At 38.8% G+C, this 23671-nt stretch overlaps 1 protein-coding gene across 2 annotated transcripts in view; it reads left to right on the top strand.

Moving 5' to 3' along the window:
- The window catches only part of cpped1 (calcineurin-like phosphoesterase domain containing 1), a 55218-nt gene that overhangs the window by 7247 nt on the left and 24300 nt on the right, over positions 1 to 23671 (top strand). For both annotated transcript variants that reach the window (XM_051667589.1, XM_051667590.1), the window contains one exon: positions 19111 to 19533. In XM_051667589.1, the coding sequence (XP_051523549.1) occupies positions 19111 to 19533 (423 nt within the window). The remainder of the gene's footprint in view (positions 1 to 19110; positions 19534 to 23671) is intronic.

Here is a 23671-nt window from a genome sequence, read left to right as displayed (position 1 = left end):
ATTAATATAAAATCTAATATAGAACAAAGATAGATTGTTAGATATATTGCAATTAGAGAAGGGTTTAGAAAATGACAGAATTTATTGGACAAAAAAAGCACATTTTTAGGTTCATTTATTTTTTAAATGATTGAAGAGGCAAGGCTTGAGCAGAGTATCCTTTTCAAGTTCTGCCGTCTCTAATCTTTGAGGTGGCTGTTATGAAATGGAGCTTGTGGAGCTGCAGGCTATCTGCATGGGGCACTACCTGCAATCTCTATCTCTGCACTTATCTAATTGCTTTAGCTTCAACTACAAAAAAAATGAAATAAAGAAAACTCTGAAGACTGGGAGGCATTTATCCTGCACACATGAATGTGCTGACTAAAAGTAACTTATGAAGATGACGAGAATGTTTATAATTGTCATTTCTCACTGACCATTTCAAGTGTCAGGTTTCTGAGTGAGTGTTACCTCTAATGTCTTGTACTTGAGTGGTAGTACAAAAGCAACAGTACATTTAAAGCCTTTCTAATGTTTCCACATGCATTTAAATCAACAAAATGTTGACATTAACTACCCAGTTTTCAATGGCTGACTTAGCGGTTTATCTCCTTTTAGAATCTTAGGAAACTATGAACTGTCATATATGCTTGATTTAATATGAGCCCGGGCTTCCCTGCTGGATGTAATTTATAGGTCAGGTTATGATAAGCTGCCTGTAAAAGCACAGCCATGGAACTTTTATGATGTTTGGAGACTTTTAAACGGCCTGGCGTCGACACCTGCTAATGTCAGGCAAGCAGAGCAGGCAGATGATGCCATATGAATTACACGCCATGTCCGTCATGCAGCCTGTCTTCCCTTCTCTCTGCTCAGCAAGGGGTTAACCAGACCTCCACCATTTCCTAAAGTTAACGGCTTCGGTCAGTGAAAGTAAGCCAAGTCAGTGATGGGCCATGAGGTCGGTGAAAGAGAAAGGCTCCATTAAAGTTATTTGTCTCTTGCTCATCTCTCTGACAGAGGCAATTAAATATATATGCAGTTATATAATTGTTGTTCCAGTGTATCGTCTATTCATTATTATAGGCTGTTATAAAATAATATGTTACAAAATGTACAAAAGATTCAAAATATAATGCATCATATTTTATCATTATGTGAAGATTCGCTGTCCAAATCTGAAAGAATGTGCCCAACGCACGTCTGTCTGTTCTTCCTTCAGGTTACCGTAGTAATCTTAGTAAGCATGCACCAGTTTTTTTAGTGACTGTCTGAACCGTCTATTTTCAGATAACAGGAGATGCCATAACCTTTGCATTTTCAATATGCGTGTTAAATTGAAGTTCAGTTTGAAGATGCTGCATTGTGTTTCATTTAGCTGCGCTCTGTCTAGCTGTTTGAAACACTCGCCTGCTGTATATGCATTGCTTCAGCGCGTTCAGTCCACTGCCACACACGCCTGGTGCGTGTGTCCCCAAATGTTCGCTCTTGTGAGGAAAGCCACGATGCTCTGCATTGTTGTTGCTGTGATCCATGAAGCGTTCCATTCAACTCGGAGAGTCTGAATTTCCACCTTTCAACTGGGGAAAGTGCAATGGAATGACACTTTATATTGGACATCTAACTTGGAAACTCGTGCAGAAATCTTCAACTCCCATTTCGTGGAGATGCAGGTGCGTGTTACTTGGAAGTTCTTATATTCTCAATCTTTTCACTAAAAAACTTTAGAAGCATTTCACAGGTATTTGTTGATAGATCTGAGTAAACATTGTCTTCTGGTTTTAAAATGGTATTTATAGTCTTGAGGGCAATGAACATTCTGTGCAGTAATATCAGAGAAGTATTCACTTCTTGCCATTTTAACAGCTTTTTGATATTTAATTAAACACTCTTTTAAGACCTCATAAGATACCTGAAGCTTATCTTTTTGCCATTTTCGTTCTGCTTTCCTACACTGCTGTCTAATGGCCCTAGTATTTTCATTTAGCCAAAGTTGAGTTTTAGATTTCTACAACTGTAATCATCATAAACACACCTTTGATGGAAAACAGTGGTATGTAGTGGAAATTATACAGCTTTAATCATCATAAACACACTTTTGCTGGAAAATGATGGTGTATAGTGGAAATTATACAGCTATAATCATCATAAACGTAAATTTGCTCGAAAACGATGGTGTATAGTGGAAATTATACAGCTATAGTTGTCATAAACACACTTTTGCTCGAAGACGATGACATATAGTGCGAAACTTTTGTGATTCGTATATAATTTTCAGCCCATTCTCACGGATTCTTCTAAGACTATCACAAGACATTCTCACAATTTTGACAAAACTTTAATCATGATAAGGCATAATGAAACATTTACATGTACAACACACATAAGATGTTGTGACAGTGCAGCACTGGCCTGGTATGGCAAGTGACAGTTAAGTCAACTGGCCTCATACTCTCTGACACTGGCCCTGGGCCATCCTTGTTGTTGTTGTTGTATGATATTCTAATCTTGTATGATATGCTGCATCTTTCAGCAGTCATAATAACAACAATATTTGTGTTAAGTTGTACTGTATATGTGCATGATAAAAGTGTCTAAGGGTTACTGTGTTGCAGTGGTGGGCCGTGCATTAAAAGTCTAGGCCTTCAGTGTGATTCATTCCATTAAGAAAACACAGTTTCATAATGAATAAGACACCCTATGCCTTTGGGCATCATACATTATGTCGCAACTAACTAATAATATGAATTGACCTTTTAAAAACACGTCCACGCACGAAAGCCAGAACTTGAAATGACACTTAATGGCCAAGCAAGCCTAATTTTAACTGCAGCATGACTGTTTTGTGAAATGAACGTCTCCCGAACAGACATTCAAAAATAATTTTTTTTATGAATCTACCAAGGAGGTCTATAATACCTGGAAAAATCTATCTAATAATATTTGCGATTTAAATGTTGCTTGCAATACATTTTGTTTCATCAAGGTACACGGTTCTGCTGCGTTCCATGCAAGTTGGATGTGGGATATTCCTACTTGATATGTCCGACCATGAATGCATTCCATTCCCTGATATTCGGAAGATGACGTTAAAGGAAACAAAACTGCAACGCTCCTGTTAGCTTAGCAGGGGTTTGACTCTCATTAAAGATGTCTCCTAGCAACCCAACTGATAAACAATCCTGCAGCGCTAGCATTTGTGCTTCAGGTGTACGATTATCAAAAGAGATTATAATGTTTTATACACCTGTTTATATTTACATTACATTTACATTTATTCATTTGGCAGACGCTTTTATCCAAAGCGACTTACAAAAGAGGAAAACATAAGCGAATCATCTTAAGGAGACAGTGGTATGAAAAGTGCTGCAGAATATTATTCAAAACAGATTTTTTTTAATTAGTGACTGGTTAATTGCTCATGGAAAAGATGTGTTTTTAGTCGTTTTTTTGAAGACAAAGTGAGTCAGCTTCTCGGATGGAGTTGGGAAGGTCATTCCACCAACGTGGTATGATGAAGCTGAAAGTCCGGGAAATTTTTTGCTGCCTCTTTGTGTTGGTGCAACAAGGTGATGTTCCTTAGCCAACCGCAGGCTTCTAGTGGGCATGTAGCTCTGCAGAAATGATTTTAGGTATGCTGGAGCAGACCCAGTGACTGTTCTGTATGCCAGCATCAGAGCCTTGAATTTTTATACGTGCATTAACCGGCAGCCAGTGGAGAGAGACAAGGAGTGGTGTAACATGCACTCTCTTTGGTTCATTAAAGATCAGACACGCTGCTGCATTCTGGATCATTTGCAGGGTGTCTAATTGCACATGCAGGGAGGCCTGCAATGAGAGCATTACAGTAGTCCAGTCTAGTTATGACAAATGACTGAACAAGAAGTTGTGTGGCATGTTCAGAGAGGAAGGGTCATATCTTCCTGATATTGTAGAGTGTAAATCTACATGATCTTGCGGTCTTTGAGATGTAGTCTGTGAAATTTATTTTGTTATTGATGGTTACCCCTAGATTTCTGACCGTTTTGGAAGGCGTTACTGTAGTTGCACCCAGCTGCACGGTGATGTTGTGTTCAACAACAGGGTTGGCTGGAAAGACAAGGAGTTCAGTCTTGGCAGGGTTGAGTTGCAGGTGGTGCTCCTTCATCCAGGCCGAGATGTCTGCCAGGCAGGCAGAGATTTGAGCAGTCACTGTTTCTGCAAGCGTTTATTAAACAAGTTTTAATATCATGTAATGTGGAAACGAACTCATTTATCGATATTACTTAATAAAGTGAATGTATATCAGTTACCTTGTGTATCTCCCTGAGTGTCGACATGTTTATGTGACATGTGAGTTGAGAATTTCTGCATGAGCCTACAAGTTGTAATTCTGACTTCAAGATGCATTCCATTGCACTTTTCCTAGTAGGAAGTTGTAAAATCCGACTTTCCGAGTTGAATGCAACGTAGCACTACTTTTCAAAACTTGATCCGACGCTGAATGCTCCAGCAGCCTAATTTACACTTAGAAAACTCCTGATGTTGCTATAACAATGCAAAAAGCACTTACCAGTTTGCTTGAAGTGAAAATCAGTCCTCCTTTCCTGTTTAATAAATTAAGCAATCACACGGTCACGCAGAACATCTCATGTTTTTAAATCCATAAGGAACTCTTTCTCAACAGCAATACCAGCAGTGATGACAGCCGACTCGTCAGCAAGATCTCGCGCTCTTCGCTTTCAAATTACGTCACTTAAAGCGTGATTGCGTCACTCAAGGCCAGCTAGAAGGCCTCGACCAGGACATATCCTAAAGATCACACCCACCAAGAACAAATAAATCAATCTGATTGGCTGATGAATCTGACAATCTGACTTTAGTTGCACATTCATTTGCAGTCTTGAGGGATTCTGTGGAAATTCTGAAGGCATGAGGGGGTGGAGCTCAGACTCATGCGCTGCTTCAGCTAACGAGCTTGGCTTTGGGCATGTGATTTGTAAACAGTTGTCACGCTTCACTTGAAAGCATCAAGCAATAAATTCTGACTGGATAAACTTTTCGTTTTTCTCTATTTATTTGTAGATTAATTAAGAGTGGAAAGTGATTAAAAATACATAGGCAAAAAGGTGATTGAGAATGAAAGGATGAAAAATATTTATTTATTTGGCATGTTAGGCCAGCAGAGAAGGCTTTGCTGGCCCTAAGAATTTGCCACTGCTGTGTTGTTAGTGTTGCTGGTCCCTGGCCAGTCCTCTTTAAGAGTCTGGATGTCTTGGAGCTTGTAACACATCCTAAAGCTCTCAGTATTGACTTAAAGGCTTTGGTAAGGTTGTTCTGACTGTACCAATGAGAACAGTTTGTTGTTTTGGCAGCAGGGATCCTTAATGATGTCTTGCTTCAGCTGATGTGGATATCCTGCAGGTTGGGCAGTACACCCTTGGTGATACGTTTAGACCTCAACACCCTGTGAAGAACCTTGTGGTCCTGTGTGTTGCAGCTCACATACCAGGCAGTAACACTACCTGACAGGAGGCTATCAATAGCGCACCTGTAAAAGTATATTGTTATCGTGGGGGCTATCCTAAACTTCTCCGGATGCCTGAGGGAATAGAGGCACTGATGTGCCTTCCTCATTCATTTCTCTTTCTGCCCACATGGATCCTTGAATCCCTCACTGTTTTAAGTGCTGGGAGCCTACTGTATGTTTTTGATTAAATGTCTCACAAAGCTTGTAGAGCTGAGTGAAGCGGCTTCCACATGACTCTCGCCAATGTTGCTGAATATATTGAATCTATGGAGTGAAGTGTCAGTGTCAGCATTGCCCCTGATTCCGTGTTGCGCTTTTTTATAGGCAATTTTTTACATACACTATATTGCCAAAAGTATTCACTCATCTGCCTTTAGACGCATATGAACTTAAGTGACATCCCATTCTTAATCCATAGGGTTTAATATGATGTCGGCCCACCCTTTGCAGCTATAACAGCTTCGACTCTTCTGGGAAGGCTTTCCACAAGGTTTAGGAGTGTGTTTATGGGAATTTTTGACCATTCTTCCAGAAGCGCATTTGTGAGGTCAGACACTGATGTTGGATGAGGAGGCCTGGCTCGCAGTCTTCGCTCTAATTCATCCCAAAGGTGCTCCATCAGGTTGAGGTCAGGACTCTGTGCAGGCCAGTCAAGTTCTTCCACGCCAAACTCGCTCATCCATGTCTTTATGGACCTTGCTTTGTGCACTGGTGCGCAGTCATGTTGGAACAGGAAGGGGCCATCCCCAAACTGTTCCCACAAAGTTGGGAGCATGGAATTGTCCAAAATCTCTTGGTATGCTGAAGCATTCAGGGTTCCTTTCACTGGAACTAAGGGGCCAAGCCCAGCTCCTGAAAAACAACCCCACACCATAATCCCCCCTCCACCAAACTTCACAGTTGGCACAATGCAGTCAGACAAGTACCGTTCTCCTGGCAACCGCCAAACCCAGACTCGTCCATCAGATTGCCAGATGAAGAAGCGTGATTCGTCACTCCAGAGAACGCATCTCCACTGCTCCAGAGTCCAGTTGCGGCGGCGTTACACCACTGCATCCGATGCTTTGCATTGCACTTGGTGATGTATGGCTTGGATGCAGCTGCTCGGCCATGGAAACCCATTCCGTGAAGCTCTCTACGCACTGTTCTTGAGCTAATCTGAAGGCCACATGAACTTTGGAGGTCTGTAGCGATTGACTCTGCAGAAAGTTGGCGACCTCTGCGCACTATGCGCCTCAGCATCCGCTGACCCCGCTCTGTCATTTTACGTGGCCTGCCACTTCGTGGCTGAGTTGCTGTCATTCCCAATCACTTCCACTTTGTTATAATACCACTGACAGTTGACTGTGGAATATTTAGTAGCGAGGAAATTTCACGACTGGACTTGTTGCACAGGTGGCATCCTATCACAGTACCACGCTGGAATTCACTGAGCTCCTGAGAGCGGCCCATTCTTTCACAAATGTTTGTAGAAGCAGTCTGCATGCCTAGGTGCTTCATTTTATACACCTGTGGCCATGGAGGTGATTGGAACACCTGAATTCAATTATTTGGATGGGTGAGCGAATACTTTTGGCAATATAGTGTATTTAATATGCTAAACATCACATTATCCACTAAAAATGTATGCGATGTGATTAAAAACACTGGAGACTGGAAAATGAAAATCGCTTCTGTTATGAATCTTGGAACACTTTTGTGTTTATGAAAAATATGGTTATTTAAACGTGTGCTGGATGGACATCTTTGACTGTTGCGACACACTTAGCTGTTTTTTCAGCATCTTGCGCAGGAGTGGCATGTTTTATAGACACTGTATGAAATTATAAAAACATGTTTTGAAACACCTGCGTTCTGTTCTAATCGTTGGGCTGCTTAGTGCAAGAATGTGTTCAGTTTGAAAGGCCCCTTACACTGCGTAGTGGAATATGTCATTGTGACATCAGCAGTGTTGGGTGTAATTTAATTACAAAGTAATTAGTAACTGTAATCTTCTTAGTTTTTAGTCAAAAAAGTGGTGTAATGCATTACATTTTAAATTCTTGTACTCTGATTACAGTTACTGACTTTCAGTTAATTTAATTACTTCTAAGTACATTATAGGGTTATGCTTATTTCTAATATATTATTTATGTAGAATATATAACAAGTCATTGTGAAGGAGAAATGTGTGTTGCTGACTGAGTGTATGACTTGAGTGTAATAATGAATAAGAAAGAAATATACAAAGTTTTTTTAATTTGTTGAGCGGAAAAGTGTTTTAGAAAATAACTTAAAAGTAAAATAATTAGTAATGTGATTACTTTGTCAAAGAAGTAATTAATAAAGTAATTTGATGACAATTTTAGAGAAATAATTATTCATTTGTAGTGGATTACTGTTTTTAAGTAACTTCCTCCACACTGGACATCAGTCATCCTTAACAGCACCATTGTGTTGTTGTGGTGGCAGTCTCAGAGTGTCCTCAGGGAGCAGGGTTTGATCGGCTTTCTTCAACCTTCAACCTTACCTTCATTAAACACATGCTGTGATCTCTTCAAGCCTCATTGGTGACCAAATCAGATTTAATTTCAACCATTCTACCTCCTGCGTTCTGCCTCATAATGAACAGCGAGCGGGAGCATGTTGGACAAGCAAAGTTCTGCACGGTAATTAAAGGGTCTCTTCATGATATTGCCGCAGAATTCTTGTGAGCTCTCTGATTCAAGGACTTCTCTTGTCTGGCAGTAGGAGAGATAATAGAGGGAGGTGATTAGATTTGGAGAGCACTGAACCTGTTGCCATCGTTATGAGAACTATAAAGTGTTTGCCTGGGTGCCTGTAGGCTTGTGTGTGCTCCAGTTGGTTACCTCTTAGAAGGTGAGGTGGATTTTTCTCTCCCTTCTGTCCCCCCTTCCACGTACATTAGGCTTTTAATTGCTGTTGCAAGTGGATAAAAGTTATGTTCTCTGAGGAGCAGCTGCACATCAGTGGGGATGACCAGAGGGAAATCAGCTCTAAAAGAGTCCTAGCTTTTCTGTTTGTTTAGCTGATAGAGGTCTCTCTCGGGAGAGATTTTAATAGGTTTCTTAGGGATTTGGCTCTGGGGGTGGGGGGGTGGGGGTCTGTGAGAGAATGTCACTACAAGGCTCATGCAAGTCTGTGAGAGAAAGTCACTACAAGGCTCAGATTCAAATATTGGGAAATTTCACTGATCACAAAGGAAGAGTGGTAAAGGCCTATTCAGACCATGAGCACTGAGACAAAGTGTCGCAAATCACAGAAGAATAAGAATATATCTTTGATCGGTTCTTTTTTCATATAACGAAAAAAAAATACACTTACGCAGTAGAAAAAACACTGCTTCGTTGCTGGGCGAATTTTTATATTTAGAAATGCATTGTTTTGGTTTAACATCTTTTCCCACAGAAAATGCACTTTCAGTATGAGAAGGCCTTAAACGAATAGTTCACCGTACGTCTGTCTTTCTTCTGTGGAACACAAAGGGAGTTGTTAGACAGAATTACAGACTGTAAAAGTGAAAGGTGACTGAGGCAGTCAGTCCCAAACATTCTACATAACATCTCTTTTTGTGTTCCACAGAAGAAAGAAAGTCATATGAATTTAGAACAACATGAGTTAAGTAAATGAAGACAGAGTTTTTAATTGTAGGTGAACTATCGAACTGTAGTTTAGGTGGCCAAAAGAATTGCAGTTATCATTTACAAAACATCTGTTAAAGAGGTTTATTTTAATTACACATTCCTGTGATGTGTTGAAAGGGTAGTTAGTACTTAATTCTCATATTAACTGAATTTATGGTCTGTTGGTTCAGTTTGATTTCTCTAGCATCAACACTATATTCACAACACTGCAGTCACTAACGGCAACTCTAATTTCAGATCTGCAACTTGTTGAGTTTCAAATCCACAGCAGGCAATTAACAAGATTCCCTACTTGACATATTAGAGGTAACCTAAGCCTGTTATTAACAAGCTTTAAAACCCAATACGTGACAGTCTGCCTTTACTGTAGAGAAATGTGGTTAGACTGGATGCTTCCCTGGGTCTTCTGAATAAAACATAAACTTAACACTGAATCCTCCACATATTGACTGGTTCAGTTTTCTTTTGAAGATCGAAGGAGCCATTACAGACTTGTCTCTCATGACTGGCACTGCATCTAATTTCCCTAAGAATATGAACTGTTCTAGCTGTGTTCACTGTTGCTGTGCTCACTAATGCTGCTCACATTGACTGTTATAGTATTTACAGTAAGTAACTGTTGTTTCAATTTATTTGTATTATCTATTATATACACTGCCTGGCCAAAAATTTTTTTGCATGCTCTAATATTTAGTTGGACCGCCTTTAGCTTTGATTATGGCACGCATTCGTCATGGCATTGTTTTTCGACAACCTTAAGCAACGTCACAGCATTTATTTCCGTACAGAATTGCATTAATTTTTGCAACTTGTATTGACGGGAGAGTCGAACCACTCTGTAAAGTCTTCTCCGGCACATCCCAAAGACTTTCAATAGGATCAGGACTCTGTGGTGGCCAATTCATGTGTGAAAACGATTCCTCATACTTTCTGAAACACTCTCTCAAAATTTGAGCCCGATGAATCTTGGAAATGTCATTCTGGAATATGCCTGTACCCTCAGGGAAGAAAAAATCCATTGATGGGATAACCTGGTCATTCAGTCATTCAGGTAGTCAGCTGACTTCATTTTATTGCTGCATAACGTTGCTGAGCCAAGACCCGACCAACTGAAGCAACCCCAGATCATAAGACTGCCTCCAGAGGCTTGTACAGTGGGCACTATGTATGATGGGTGCATCGCTTAATGCGCTTCCCTTCTTACCCCGACATCGCTTTGGAATAGAGTAAATCTGGACTCATCAGACCACATGACCTTTTCCCATTGCTCCACAGTCCAATCTTTATGCTCCCTAGCAAATTGAAGTTGTTTTTTTTTCTTCTGATTAGCCTCACTATCAAGTGGCTTTCTTGTGGCCACACAGCTGTTTAGTCCCAATCCTGTAAGTTCTCGTCACATTCTGTGTGTGAAAATGCTCTTACTTTCACTATTTAACATTGCTGTGAGTTCTACTGTCGATTTATTTTATGATGTGACTTAACCAAGCGTTTTAGTGATCTCCGATCACAATCATTCAAGATTTTCTTCCGCAAGCTGATGGTTCACCACTATCCTTCCAGGTTTTAATAATGCTTTGGACAGTTCTTAACCCAATTCCAGTGATTTCAGCAATCTCCTTAGTTGTTTTCTTTGCTTGATGCAGGCCAATAATTTGCCCCTTCTGAAACACAGTAACATCTTTTCCACAACCACGGGATATGTATTCCAACATGGTTGTTTAAGAAATGTGAAGCTACACACTGTATCAAAAGGGTTAAAAGAATTTTTGCCAGCTGAAACATATTAATCACTGCAATAATGATCCACTCATATGGGGCTTTTCCACTGCACGGTACGGCTTGACTCGACTCTGCTTGCTTTTTGAGGTTTTCCACTGTGGATAGTACCTGGTACCTGGTACATTTTTTAGTACCACCTCGGTCGAGTTTACAAGCGAGCCGAGCCGATACTAAATGTGACGCTAAAACCCTGCAGATCACTGATTGGTCAGAGAGAGTCTATAAGTTAGATGGCAGGTTAGCTTACCCTCGTGCATCGTCTAGAGCTATTACAGTGATGTCATCGTCTGTGCTTTGGTGTATGATTTCCCAAACTCTCCTGTTTTTTTAGTGGTATTTTGTCTTGCTGCCGTCAGCCTCTTTTGAAACAAAGTTTGTCGTCTTGCTGAATCAAGAACACCATTCTTTCGATATCCTATATTGCTCCTTTGTTGTGTGTTTGTGTCACGTTTAAGATGATGTCACGGCAGTAGAGGCGGCGCAACTGACGATCAGCCTATAATCCCATCCACGTTGAGGCTGCACTAAACTGCAGTGGAAAAGCAAGCTCAGAAAAGTAAAGCGAGCAGAGTCGAGTCGAAACGTAACGTGCAGTGGAAAAGTGCCAATAGGCTCTTAAGTATCTGCTTATTTAAATCCAAATGGCGACAGGCCAGGCAGTGTTATTTGTGTTATTTGTAAGTTTTGATCATGTTAATAAGGACCCAGCAGGATACAGTAAAAAAAAAAAAAAAAAACAGCACCTCCCTTTTGGTTATAAACATGAACATTGCCGTAGGCATGTTTTTCATAGAAAACACAAGCTTCTTAAAATAACATTTCATCTGGAAAGAGCACCACCTATGTAAAAGAATAGATACAGTAAACCCTTAATTTTGAGAAGGAAAAAAAAAGGTAATAATTTGAATACTTACAAATTGTATCTGTTTGAAACAAATACAGAATCATGGTTTTTATTCAAAAACATGTTTTTTTTCCCCACCCAGAATATAAATGTCTGTCTTAAAGACAGAACATGAGCGAAAATATGTAAGAATCAGGATATTATAGACTTAAGGATGGTCTCTTTTAACTGGGGCCTCATCTTGCAACCATGTAGTAATGCCCTAGCAACCACTAAGCAACACCTTAGCAATGCACAATAATCACCCAAAACACCTAGATATTGCATAAATATAAACACGTATCATAACAATGTAATGTTTTTTTTTTATTATTTTTTTTAATTTTTTTTACTAATTCATTTATTCATTATTGTAGAGAATCCAAAAACATTTTGACCAAATACAACATTAAGATTTGTTTTTCACTGGCCTCATTTCCCAATAGCGATTGATCTTAGCGGTTAAAAGAGTTTTCTACGAGCGATTTTACGAACCTTCGTTATGTTTTATGTGCGTTTCCCAAAACTGCACTTAACATGAACATGCGAGGATGCGCTTAAAGAGCTACTTAAGAGAGACACTGTCCATAAACGTAAAGTGCTTAAACGTGACCGTATAGTGCTGCTCGTCATTGCAACTTCATTATATTTGTGCGTAACTTTAAAAACATTTGTAATTTACCTCGCTGAAAATATTTAAGAATATTTTCTTAAATGTACAACTTAATTCACCACATAATTGCATTTTGTTTTGCAGTTGTTTTGTGCAGAACGATATATTTCTTTTACACAATCACTGCTTCGTTCATCAGATGTGCATTTTAATATTTTGTTTTAAAATTTGCCCTGTGGTTCGAGATTAAAGCTTTCAGGATCAGTGAAGACAGCAGAGACCCTGTGTATGGTCCTGCTAATGACAAGCATTAATTGAATATAACGAGGTTCATCGTGTTATTGCGGAGCGCAAAATAAGGAGACGTGTGGAAGCTGCGCTTTAGGGACATTCACCTGTCAGGGAGATCTGCACTTTACTCTCAAAAGTGGTAATGGTAACAGCAATGCTACACAACATGTGCGGTACTATACAATGCGTGGTGCGGGCGAGAGTGCTCTTAGGTGTCAGAGAGGAGACGAGGATGAGGAGCATCAAGTTATTGACTTTTTTCCTTCTCTCTGATTGTAATTTTTACAGTTCTCTGTAACAATCATGCCACTACTTTGTTGTTACCAACTAGTCCACAAATAACTTTATTTGTTTACTTATTAATTCATCTGTTCACCCAATATTGACTAACCATTTTCTGCATTTATTTTTGTTATTGTTAATATTATTAATAATTAATAATAATAATAAAATGGATGTATACTGATATTAAATGAGCATAAAGTGTAGCTATAGGTGTTTAAATTGTATTAGGTGTAATTTCACGTTTGTCCTGCAGGTGTCTGCATAAGTCTGTGTCCTAACGATGTTGTTAGCACTGTATGAGAACTCCAGAGCACTCGTTAATCTACGAGCATTTTCAGGTACTACTTAAGTTACGATGCTTTTGAGAAACGGGCCACAAAACTAAGATGAATTGTAAGATGAATTCTACGATCTACTTTTGGGAAATTAGGTCCTGAACATCACAGGAGGGTTTTCAAATTTTTTGTCTTAAGGCCCCAATATACTTCTTCTTATGCTGCCTTCACGTGCTATTGGAATTATCGTAAATACGAGTTTCCCACTTGGAAGTTGCACGTGAATGACCCCTTAAGTTGTAATTACGATAATTTTGATACCCGAGTTTCTGAGATAGGAGGAGTTCTAAACTTCCAACATGGCAGAGGAGAGTACAGTTTCTGTTGTGAATGACAGGTTTTGTTCATTTTTCTAAATACAGCTAATTTTTAGTGCTTGCCGTTTTGGTCAAATTCATTTATGTATATAAGCAACCATTCTATGCATGTTGTGCATTTTTACACCGTGAAAATAGCTTGTATTTAACCAAAATCCCATTATCATCAGCAAGCTGAGTGATATGTATTATGGTGTCAAAATAAAAGTTCCTCAAGAAATATGAATGAATGAACCTGGCATCGTCCATGTTTCCTGTTCTTTCTGACAACAAAGCGCGTGAACACGACGTACTCATAATTAGCACTTCAGAAGTGGGAAGTAGGACAATTCCGATAGCACATGAAGGCAGCATTTGTTCAGGGGTAAAAAGTTTGAAACAGTCGAGCAACGCCATCCACAATATTCCGAGGCGATATAGATCTTCACCACCTATCTGTTAATGACTATGGGTATGAAGATGATGGACAAATATCACAAATAGAAGCATTTTAGTTATTTTGTTGAGTCTTTATCCATCGATGGAAGAACCTGAACAGACTAACCTAAAAAGCTTATGTAGTCTATTAGCGTCTTCACAGCTGTAAATTTGGACATGTTTTAAGAACTGTAGATAATTATGGTTATTTTAAAGCATATATTGAGTCTAGTCAGAACCTGAAGAGTTTGTTGTACTGAGATTATGTACTTTCTGCAGATACAGGGGAGGTCCAGACAGCAGGATGCTCGTGTATTACAGGACTCAGAAGAAGATACTGCCATGTTGCCATTTTTCAGATAAAATACAAGTATTTTGCGGGAGATGAATGTGTAATAAGCTCAATCTAGCTTTATAATTGTTAGTTTATATGCATCATTTCCGTATCTAAATGCTATAACCTACATTAAATGTTTTAGTGTTGACTGAACAACTGAAATATCGATGTATTAGCAGCCACACAATAAACTGTACCGTACAAAAATAACTACGTGCAATACAAATAAACATATTTATTTGGACATACATTATAAACATTGTACACAAAAGTTCAATGTTCTCTGTAAAGCAACTATAAAACAGTATGTATTATTAAAAGCACTAGCTGTACAAATACATTTAATTGATACTGAATTAATAAGTCACCTTTTCCCCTTAAGGGAAGACATGCACATTTTGCAAAGACACTCAAAATCAAGTGAATTGCAGGCAGGAAAAATGCAGGAAAGAGGAAAATCATAATATAGTTAATTTCAAATGTGATAAAACATCTCACTGCTGTACATGTCTCATCTAATAATTATGGTCTTCCACTGTAGAATTTATCCATTTAGCATCACAGCATGAAAACAGAAAACGCCATCCCTTTTTATACTCCGTAATAATGCCATTTCAATCCATTTGGAGCAATCACAAAAAAGAAAAAAAAAAAAGATGGTGAGTAGAAATGAACAAACTCTCAGTGTCTTATGAACTTTCAGCACATGTACACACACCTGTTATCACAATAATGCTATCGTTTATGTAATTCATTGCACTCCATTTCTGGATGTCTATCGCAGCCGGACCATAATGGTGGATAATATAAGTAATCCCCACTGTTGACTTCTTGCCAATAAAGTGAAAAGAGAACACAAACAAATTATTCCAAAGCTTTTTCAAACAGATGTGCCTAAGTCAGTCCTTCTGTAGGCAGCTGATGGAAAAAGCAGCATCTGGGACCGGAGCGCTTTGCTTTGCGAGTGGTTTCTGATCATAACATTGCTGTTTTAGACAAAACTTTAGTTTCGCTTGATTATTAGGGTAACCATTAACTGCACACATTGTCCGGGAAATTTTTGAGACATTTTACAACATTTAAATAGTATCATATATCATAGATCATATATCCGCTTGACACGCAAGCACGCAGAGACCGGCTACACACAAAACGGCAACCGATCGCACTTCCGCTAGCCAACCAGAAATTCCACCCACCTTGCGAAATACAGTGGACTCGCTGAGAATATTGTGGATACTGTTTTTGAACATTCAAATACCTGCCACTTAGACAAGTGTTACGGAAACGTGAAGAACGCGTATGCCGCAAGATCGAAACCTTTGGCGAAGTGTGATCACAATGTGATTCATTTAATCCCTGCCTATAGAACTCTGTTAAAGGGCAGGAATTCTTTGACGAAGACTATCTGTTTGGTTGAATGATAACATTGAAGCACTCAAAGGTTGTTTTGATTGCCCAGATTGGCAAATATTTCATGATATGGATATAGAAGATGCCACTGACACTATAACTGATTATATTAATTTCTGTGTAGATACTGTTCTGTTAAGATACTGTACTGTTAAGATCGGTTCAAAAGGAATTGAATGTTTTGTTGAAAGGTAAAAACACAGGGAGATTATAGAACAAAGTTTTAACTCAGGGGATTCTAGGAAGTTATGGAATGTAATGAAGCAAGTAACTAATATGGAACCGTAAAAAAAGAAGATCATAACAAGTCTTGATTTACAAAGAGTGAACGATTTAAATGACTTTTATCTGAGGTTTGAATCCTTGTGGGACGAATATGTTGAGGGGGTCGAGTTGGATGAGATTGTGTGTAACTCTGATCAGAGACTGGTGGTAATTCCTGGTCTGGTCACATCGTTATTCAAAGGTGTACGAACTAAAAAATCTACAGGCCCCGACGGCATCTCAGCTTTCCTGTTAAAAAACTGTGCGTATGAACTCTCCAAAGCTTTCTGCCTGATTTTTCAAAAGTCTCTTGATTCGCATATGATTCCGTCATAATGGAAGAAAACTATAATTTCCCCAGTGCCTAAGAAGGCGTGTCCTGTAGAGAACAGTGATTTTAGACCAGTAGCCCTTACATCTCATGTTATGAAATGTTTTGAGAGATTGGTGGTGTCTGCAGTCAAGGAAGAGGTTAAACAACTACTTGACCCACTCCAATTTGCTTATAAACCAGGATGTAGTACTGAAGATGCCATTAACACAATTTCTCATCTGGTCAATAGGCACTTAGAGGATAAGGATGCATATGAGGCTTCTCTTAGTAGATTTTAGTTCAGCTTTTAATACTGTGCAGCCTCTATTACTGATCAGTAAACTGTCAGAATTAAAGGTAAATCCTTTTTGCATAAAGTGGTTTTACTCTTTTTTTTTTTTTTTAACTAATCAGACTCAGTCAATGAGAGTTAACAGCTTGTATTCTGAGGTGAAAGTAGGTAACACGGGCGCTCCGCAAGGTTGTGTCAGTTCTCCGTTTCTGTTTACATTATATACTAATGACTGTGCTAGTATTCAGGACACTACCTTTTTTTTATTACATTTTCGGACGACACAGCAATTTTGAGTTTATTAAATAAGCACACAATACCCTCAACGCATTTTTCAGAAGTTACGAGGTTTGTTCAGTGGTGTGATAATAATTCATTGGTCTTAAACGGAAAGAAGACTGTCGAAATGATTTTCGATCATAGATCGGTGGGAGATCACAGTCCATTTCAAATTCATGGTAATATTATTACGCAGGTTGATTCACATAAATACTTGGGTGTTTATCTAGACAATCAATTATGTTGGTCTTCTCATATTGATAACTTGTGTTCTAGACTGCAACAATGACTGTATTTTCTGCGTAGGTTAAAGGTATTCGGGGTTAACCAGAGTGTTCTGTTTTTGTTTTATCAATCTGTTTTGGAGAGTCTGATAAGATATGGTATCACAGCATGGTATGGTAACTTGTCCTTACAGTCCAAATCTAAAATTGCCCGACTAATCCATGTAGCTTTAAAAATTATTGTGGGGAAGGAGATTCGATCTATACTAGAACTGTACGATTCATCCATACTAAGGCATGCCAAAACAATTTGTGGCTGATGATACTCATATTTTACACAATTAATTTAAAACTTTACCTTTGGGGAGACGATTTAGAATTCCATTATGTACATCTAAATGGTACAAGAACTCGTTTATCCCGAGTTCTATTAGATTATTAAACAAGGGTGCATATACTGAAGGCTAGTGGAGGTGTGGTAACCATGGTGTATATTTTAGGTATTATTTATTGTTTTATTGTGTTTTATGAGTGTTATAGCATATTGTGTGGTACTGTAGCCACTGTCCAATGTTGAGGCTGCTTGTGTCACTGGAGTCCAAGACAAATTTCCCAGAACGGGACAATAAAATATATTCTATCTGTGGGAGGCATTATAGGACTCTAAAGACTATATGTACAGTAAAATCTTAACTAATGTGACATTAAAATGTGTTAACAAAACGACTTTATGCCTCATTCTGTGAGTAGAATTCACATGAGGTCAGTAAAAAAAAAGCTGTTTTAACCAATCGATGATGATTTAAATTCATATCTACAGTATACGGTAGATTATGTTTAATTTGTCTTGTTTACATTCTGAATTCATGGAGCTATCGAGCTAACACTCTATACACGTCCATAATATGTGTGATTACACATTATTGTAGTTTATGATGACACTGATACTTCTGCGAAGATGGATGTTTTAAAGAGTGTTAATGGGCAAAATACAGACAAAAGAATGATGATAAGAGAGGCATATCTTATGGCAGACAGCACATGAGTGAATGGGCACTTGAGAGTATTTGAGTAGAATTGATTCCTTTTGTAGATTTGATTCCTTTTGTAGACTAAACAAAAACAATCGCATGACATTGTCTTGGAAAATGTCTCTACACAAACGATCGTACAGATGTAGGTAATAAGTCGCTAATGCACGCTGATGTGTTTTTGTTGACTGATTTTGACTGACTGAACAACGTAAACCAAATTAGCTGTCAGCTTCAAGGTACGTGGAACTTCAGGTCACATCTACTGATGACGTGGACCAATGGCAGTAAGAAGGTGTTTAGCAGCCGGTTAGAAGTTTTCCTAAAAGCTCACTCGGAGATGGAGATGGAGCTGTTACGAACCACCGAAATCAACTCAAAAACACCTTTTTGGCCAGATTTTGTTCTAAATTACTATATGAAGCACACCGGGGCATTAACTGTACACAGTTCATTGAATCTATTAAATGTAATAAAATAAAAAAAATGTAATAACTTGCTTAGCCCCTGAAATGACTTTATTTCTTGCCAGACATCACCAATCCCTCTAACCCCTCTTACCCTACTTTTCACTTTTCAAACAATTCCTGATGGACAAAATCAAGTCTTGCCCTACCTGTAAATATCTTGTTTCACTCGGGAAGATGTCACAAAATGGAAGTTAAATAAGTTTTGAACATGTTGACTTTTTGGATGATATGTTCAAATGCATTTTGACTTTAGCTTTGAAATATTGACATTATTGACTGAAATTGTCTTATTGAGTGTTTTAGTATTTAAGTTGTGGGTAAAAAGAATGGTCATCAAAACCAGACATCACAGCACTTACTTTTCAATGTCCCATCAGAACTCTTAAAAGAGGCTTTTCAAGCAAGAAAAAAAATTACCTTTCCATTTTTCAGGCAGTCCGTTCAGAAAAGACCAGGTGAAGGATCTCAAAGAAGCACTGAGAGGCACTGATCCTGACATTCCCCTTGTGTTTGTCAGTGGTAATCACGACCTTGGCAACACACCCACTCCAGACACCGTGGAGCAGTTTTGCCGTGACTGGGGTGATGATTACTTCAGTTTTTGGGTGGGTGGCGTGTTGTGTTTGGTGCTGAACTCCCAGTTCTTCTTCGACTCATCAGGCTGCCCTGAGCTAATGGAGGCCCAGGAGGTCTGGCTGGAGAGCCAGCTGCAGAGAACTGCCCAGATCTCCTCATGCCATGTTCTCGTCTTTCAGCACATTCCACTCTTCATCCGTACACCTGACGAAGAGGATGACTACTTCAACCTGCAGAGGGGTATGCGAGAGCGCCTGGTCCAGAGATTCAAACATGCAGGTGAGAACAAAGCACTTGAGATTTACAAATCAAACAAGAAAAGCTGTAAGTGATCATACCACATATCATAACATATCAAAGAGTATGAGGATGTCACTGTAACAAAGAGGAGGGCAGGGTGTGAGGACACATGCCTGGCCCTGAATTAGGCTAATCAGCCGGGAGGGGGATAAAAACAAGCCGGAGGCACCAGTTTGAGAGAGAGAGAGAGAGAGAGAGAGAGAGAGCCACATGCGGCTGCTGTGTGTGTGTGTGACTTTGTGTTTGTGTTTAAGTTGATTTTAGTTCATTTAAATTATTAAAACTTATGTTGACTGTTCAGCCGGTTTCTGCCACCTCTTTGCCCACCTTACCCCGTTACAGTCACATACCCATTTTCCTAAAGATTTTGTTTTGACCCTTTCCCAACTTTTGTTTTTGACCCTTTCCAAACGTGTTAATGACTAATATATATATATATATATATATATATACACACACTACCGGTCAAAAGTTTTGAAACACTTACTCATTCTTTATTATCATTTTCTTTCCACATTTTAGATTAATAGTAAAGTCATCAAAACTATGGAATAACATAAATGGAACTATGGGAATTATGTTGTGACTAAACAAAATCCAAAATAAATCAAAATATTTTAGCATCTTCAAAGTACTCACCCTTTGCCTAGAATTTGCAGAAATGTACTCTTGACATTTTCTCAACCAACTTCTTGAGGTATCAACCTGGGATGCTTTTTAAACAGTATTGAAGGAGTTCCCATCTATGTTGGGCACTTACTGGTTGCTTTTCTTTATTATTTGGTCCAAGTCATCAATTTCAAAATCTTTTTTTTTTTTTTTTTTTAATTACATTTTAGTTTTGTAATTAAATAATTTAATATGTTGCGACAATTATATTTTTGTCTACAGAACTAATTTCAAACATTTAAGCATATGTCTTCAGATCAAAAGATTTTTAAGATCATGAGAAACAGGGAGGTCACGTGATGCCATGCAGGGGGCAGACGTGTGAGCAACGAGCTCTGCGCACTTTGCTAAATCTTTAATTATTTTTATGTGATAAACTGGTGAAATTCGATACAGTCAGTTACACATTTGCTCTTTGAGGTAAAATATGGCAAAGAAGTCAAAATCCTCGGGCTCTGGAGACATTAAAAGACACTTACGTGCTCAGGATGAAAGCCTCGTCAGGCTGATATCGTGTTTCTTCAAGAAACATCTTTCCCCACAGGAAGCTGAAAAATTTGGGAAGATATGGGGTGGACATGTTTTTTTTTAGTGCTGGCTCAAGTAAGAGCAGGGGAGTTATTATATTGATAAGTAAACATCTACAATTCAAATTTCTCAAACAGATTAAAGATAAATTAGGAAGAGTCATTATTGTTTTAGTTGAAATTCAGGGACAAAGGCTGATTTTGGCTAATATTTATGCACCTAATGCTGATGACCAGGTCTTTTTTATAGATCTTGAAGGGATCTTGCAAACCGCTGGCATCCCTTATGATATAATATTGGGAGGAGACTTTAATCTTTTGATGGACTCAGTTCTTGATCATAGTGAAGCAAAAGTGTGTAAGCCCCATACAGCAACAGTGACACTTCACAGGATGTGTAAAAATCTTGGTCTTGCAGATATCTGGCGACTTTTGAACCCATACATTTTTTTCATCAGTTCATAAAATCTATTCTAGAATAGATTTTTTTTTTTATATCTAAGTCCCTCATTTCATCTGTAGTCGATTGCTCAATTGGAAACATCTTAGTCTCAGATCACGCCCTGGTGAGTTTAGAGATGTTGCCACATACGGAGAAAAAGAAATCATATAGTTGGCGTTTTAATGTATCCCTTTTGCAAAATCCTGATTTCCAACAAATGTTAAAAGCTGAAATCAATGTTTATATGGAGACCAACTGGTCCTCAGTATCCTCTGTGGGCGTGGCTTCTTAGGGGTCGGATCATACAGTATGCCTCATTCCTCAAAAAATCCAAAGCACAAGAACTTGTGGAATTGGAAGGGAATATTAAAAGGGCAGAGGCAGAGCTGAAATGTCGTATGTCATCTGATGGCCTCAGAGAATTGACCCGATTGAAATATAGATATAATGCTATTTTGTCGCGGAAAGTGGAGTTTTGGTTGTTCAGGGCAAGACAGTCATACTTGGAGTCGGGGGACAAAGCAGGGAAGCTTTTAGCTAGATATATAAAAGAGTCTTTTTCTACCATTCCCTCAATACAATCTTCTGCCGGTGAAATATTTACCTCGACCAGTGATATTAATAATGCTTTTAGGGAGTTCTATTTTGATCTCTATTGTTCCACATCTTCATCTACTGATGAAGATATTGGAAAATTTATGGATCCATTGGAACTCCCTAAACTGACGACCGAGCAAAAAAACTTTCTTGATTCTGAGATAACCTTGGAGGAGCTTGACGAGTTAATTAAGTCCCTGCCTACAGGCAAAGCTCTGGGGCCAGATGGATTTGCCGCTGAATTTTTTAGATCTTGTGCAACAGAATTGGCTCCACTTTTGGTAGAAGTTTATATAGAAGCATTAAAGAATGGAAAGTTCCCCCAACCATGACACAAGCCCGTATCAGTCTGATTCATAAAAAGGACAAAGATCCAAGCGAGTGTAAAAGTTACTGCCCAATTTCCCTGATCCAGTTAGATGTAAAAATGTTGTCAAAAATTCTGGCTAACCGATTAAGTAAAGTTATGACATCTCTTAGACATATAGATCAGGTGGGGTTTATTCGGGGCCGTAGCTCTTCTGATAATATTAGGCGTTTCATCAATATCATGTGGTCAGTAGCGAATGATCAGTCTCTGGTCGCTGCTATCTCACTCGACGCTGAAAAGGCATTTGATATGGTTGAATGGGATTATCTTTTTAAGATTTTGGAAATGTATGGGTACATTTATTGGTTGGATTCAGTTACTTTTATAGACACCCTATAGCAGCAGTACAAACAAATGGATTAATTTAACAGATTATTTTACTCTGAATACTTTCCCCATTATTGTTCTGTCTTGCCCTGGAACCATTAGCAGCCGTGATAAGAAAAGAGGATGATTTTCCAGGGGTGATTGCGGGAGGTGTGGCGCATAAGCTTTTGCTGTATGCAGATGATATTTTATTATTTGTCTCCGACTCTTCTAGATCTATGCTTATTCATTCCTTATCCAAGTTCTCAGGATACAGAGTCAGTTGGTCTAAATCCGAAGCTTTGGCTCTGACAGCATACTGTCCAGTAGTGGCTTTCCAGCCGGGTGCTTTCCAGTGGCCCAAACAGGGCATTAAATATTTAGGTATTTTATTTCCACCAAATTTGTCTGACTTAGAGTTAATTTTGACCCTCTAATAAAAATATTTTCGAGCGATGTGGACAGGTGGGCTTCACTACATTTATCTATGATTGGGAAGGTTAATGTAATTAAAATGAATTGTATTCCAAAATTCAACTACCTACTACAGTCACTCCCTGTAGATGTCCCCCTCTCTTATTTCAAACAATTTGATAGCATAGCGAAGTCCTTCATTTGGAATGGTAAGCGTCCCAGATTGTACTTCAACAAATTACATAGGCCGATTGACAAAGGTGGACTAGGCCTACCCAAGATTTTGTTTTATTATTATGCATTCGGTCTCAGACATTTGGCTCATTGGTCGCTTCCACCTGAAAGGGCCCCTCCTTGGTTTTATATTGAACAAGAAGTTCTTGCCCCTATTTTGCCATTGCAGGGCCTGTCTATCAAATTAACCGGTGAAATTAAGTTACACCCAGTCATCTCGTATTTGAACTCGGTATGGACAAAAGTGTCCAGAGTGTTTAATTTGGACATTTATTTGAATGCTGCTTTGAGCATATGGTTGAACCCAAAATTATGTATTGATAAGTCCCCTTTCTGCTGGTCAGAGTGGATTTTCAGGGGGGTTGCTGCACTTGGTGATCTATATGAGAACGGAGTGTTGATATCCTTTGATAATTTGACTCAACATTTTGGGGTTCCCAGATCTCAGTATTTACAGTTGTGCCACCCGCTCTGTACTATTTTGGAAGTAGCGTACACCCACCTAGAGTGGCAGATACTTTGGGAGAGGTGCTTGCTGCTTTTGGTAAAGGACATGAG

This window comes from Myxocyprinus asiaticus, chromosome 32, assembly GCF_019703515.2.
Source record: "Myxocyprinus asiaticus isolate MX2 ecotype Aquarium Trade chromosome 32, UBuf_Myxa_2, whole genome shotgun sequence".
Taxonomy (NCBI): Eukaryota; Metazoa; Chordata; class Actinopteri; order Cypriniformes; family Catostomidae; genus Myxocyprinus; species Myxocyprinus asiaticus.
This window is presented reverse-complemented; position numbering and strand designations above follow the sequence as displayed.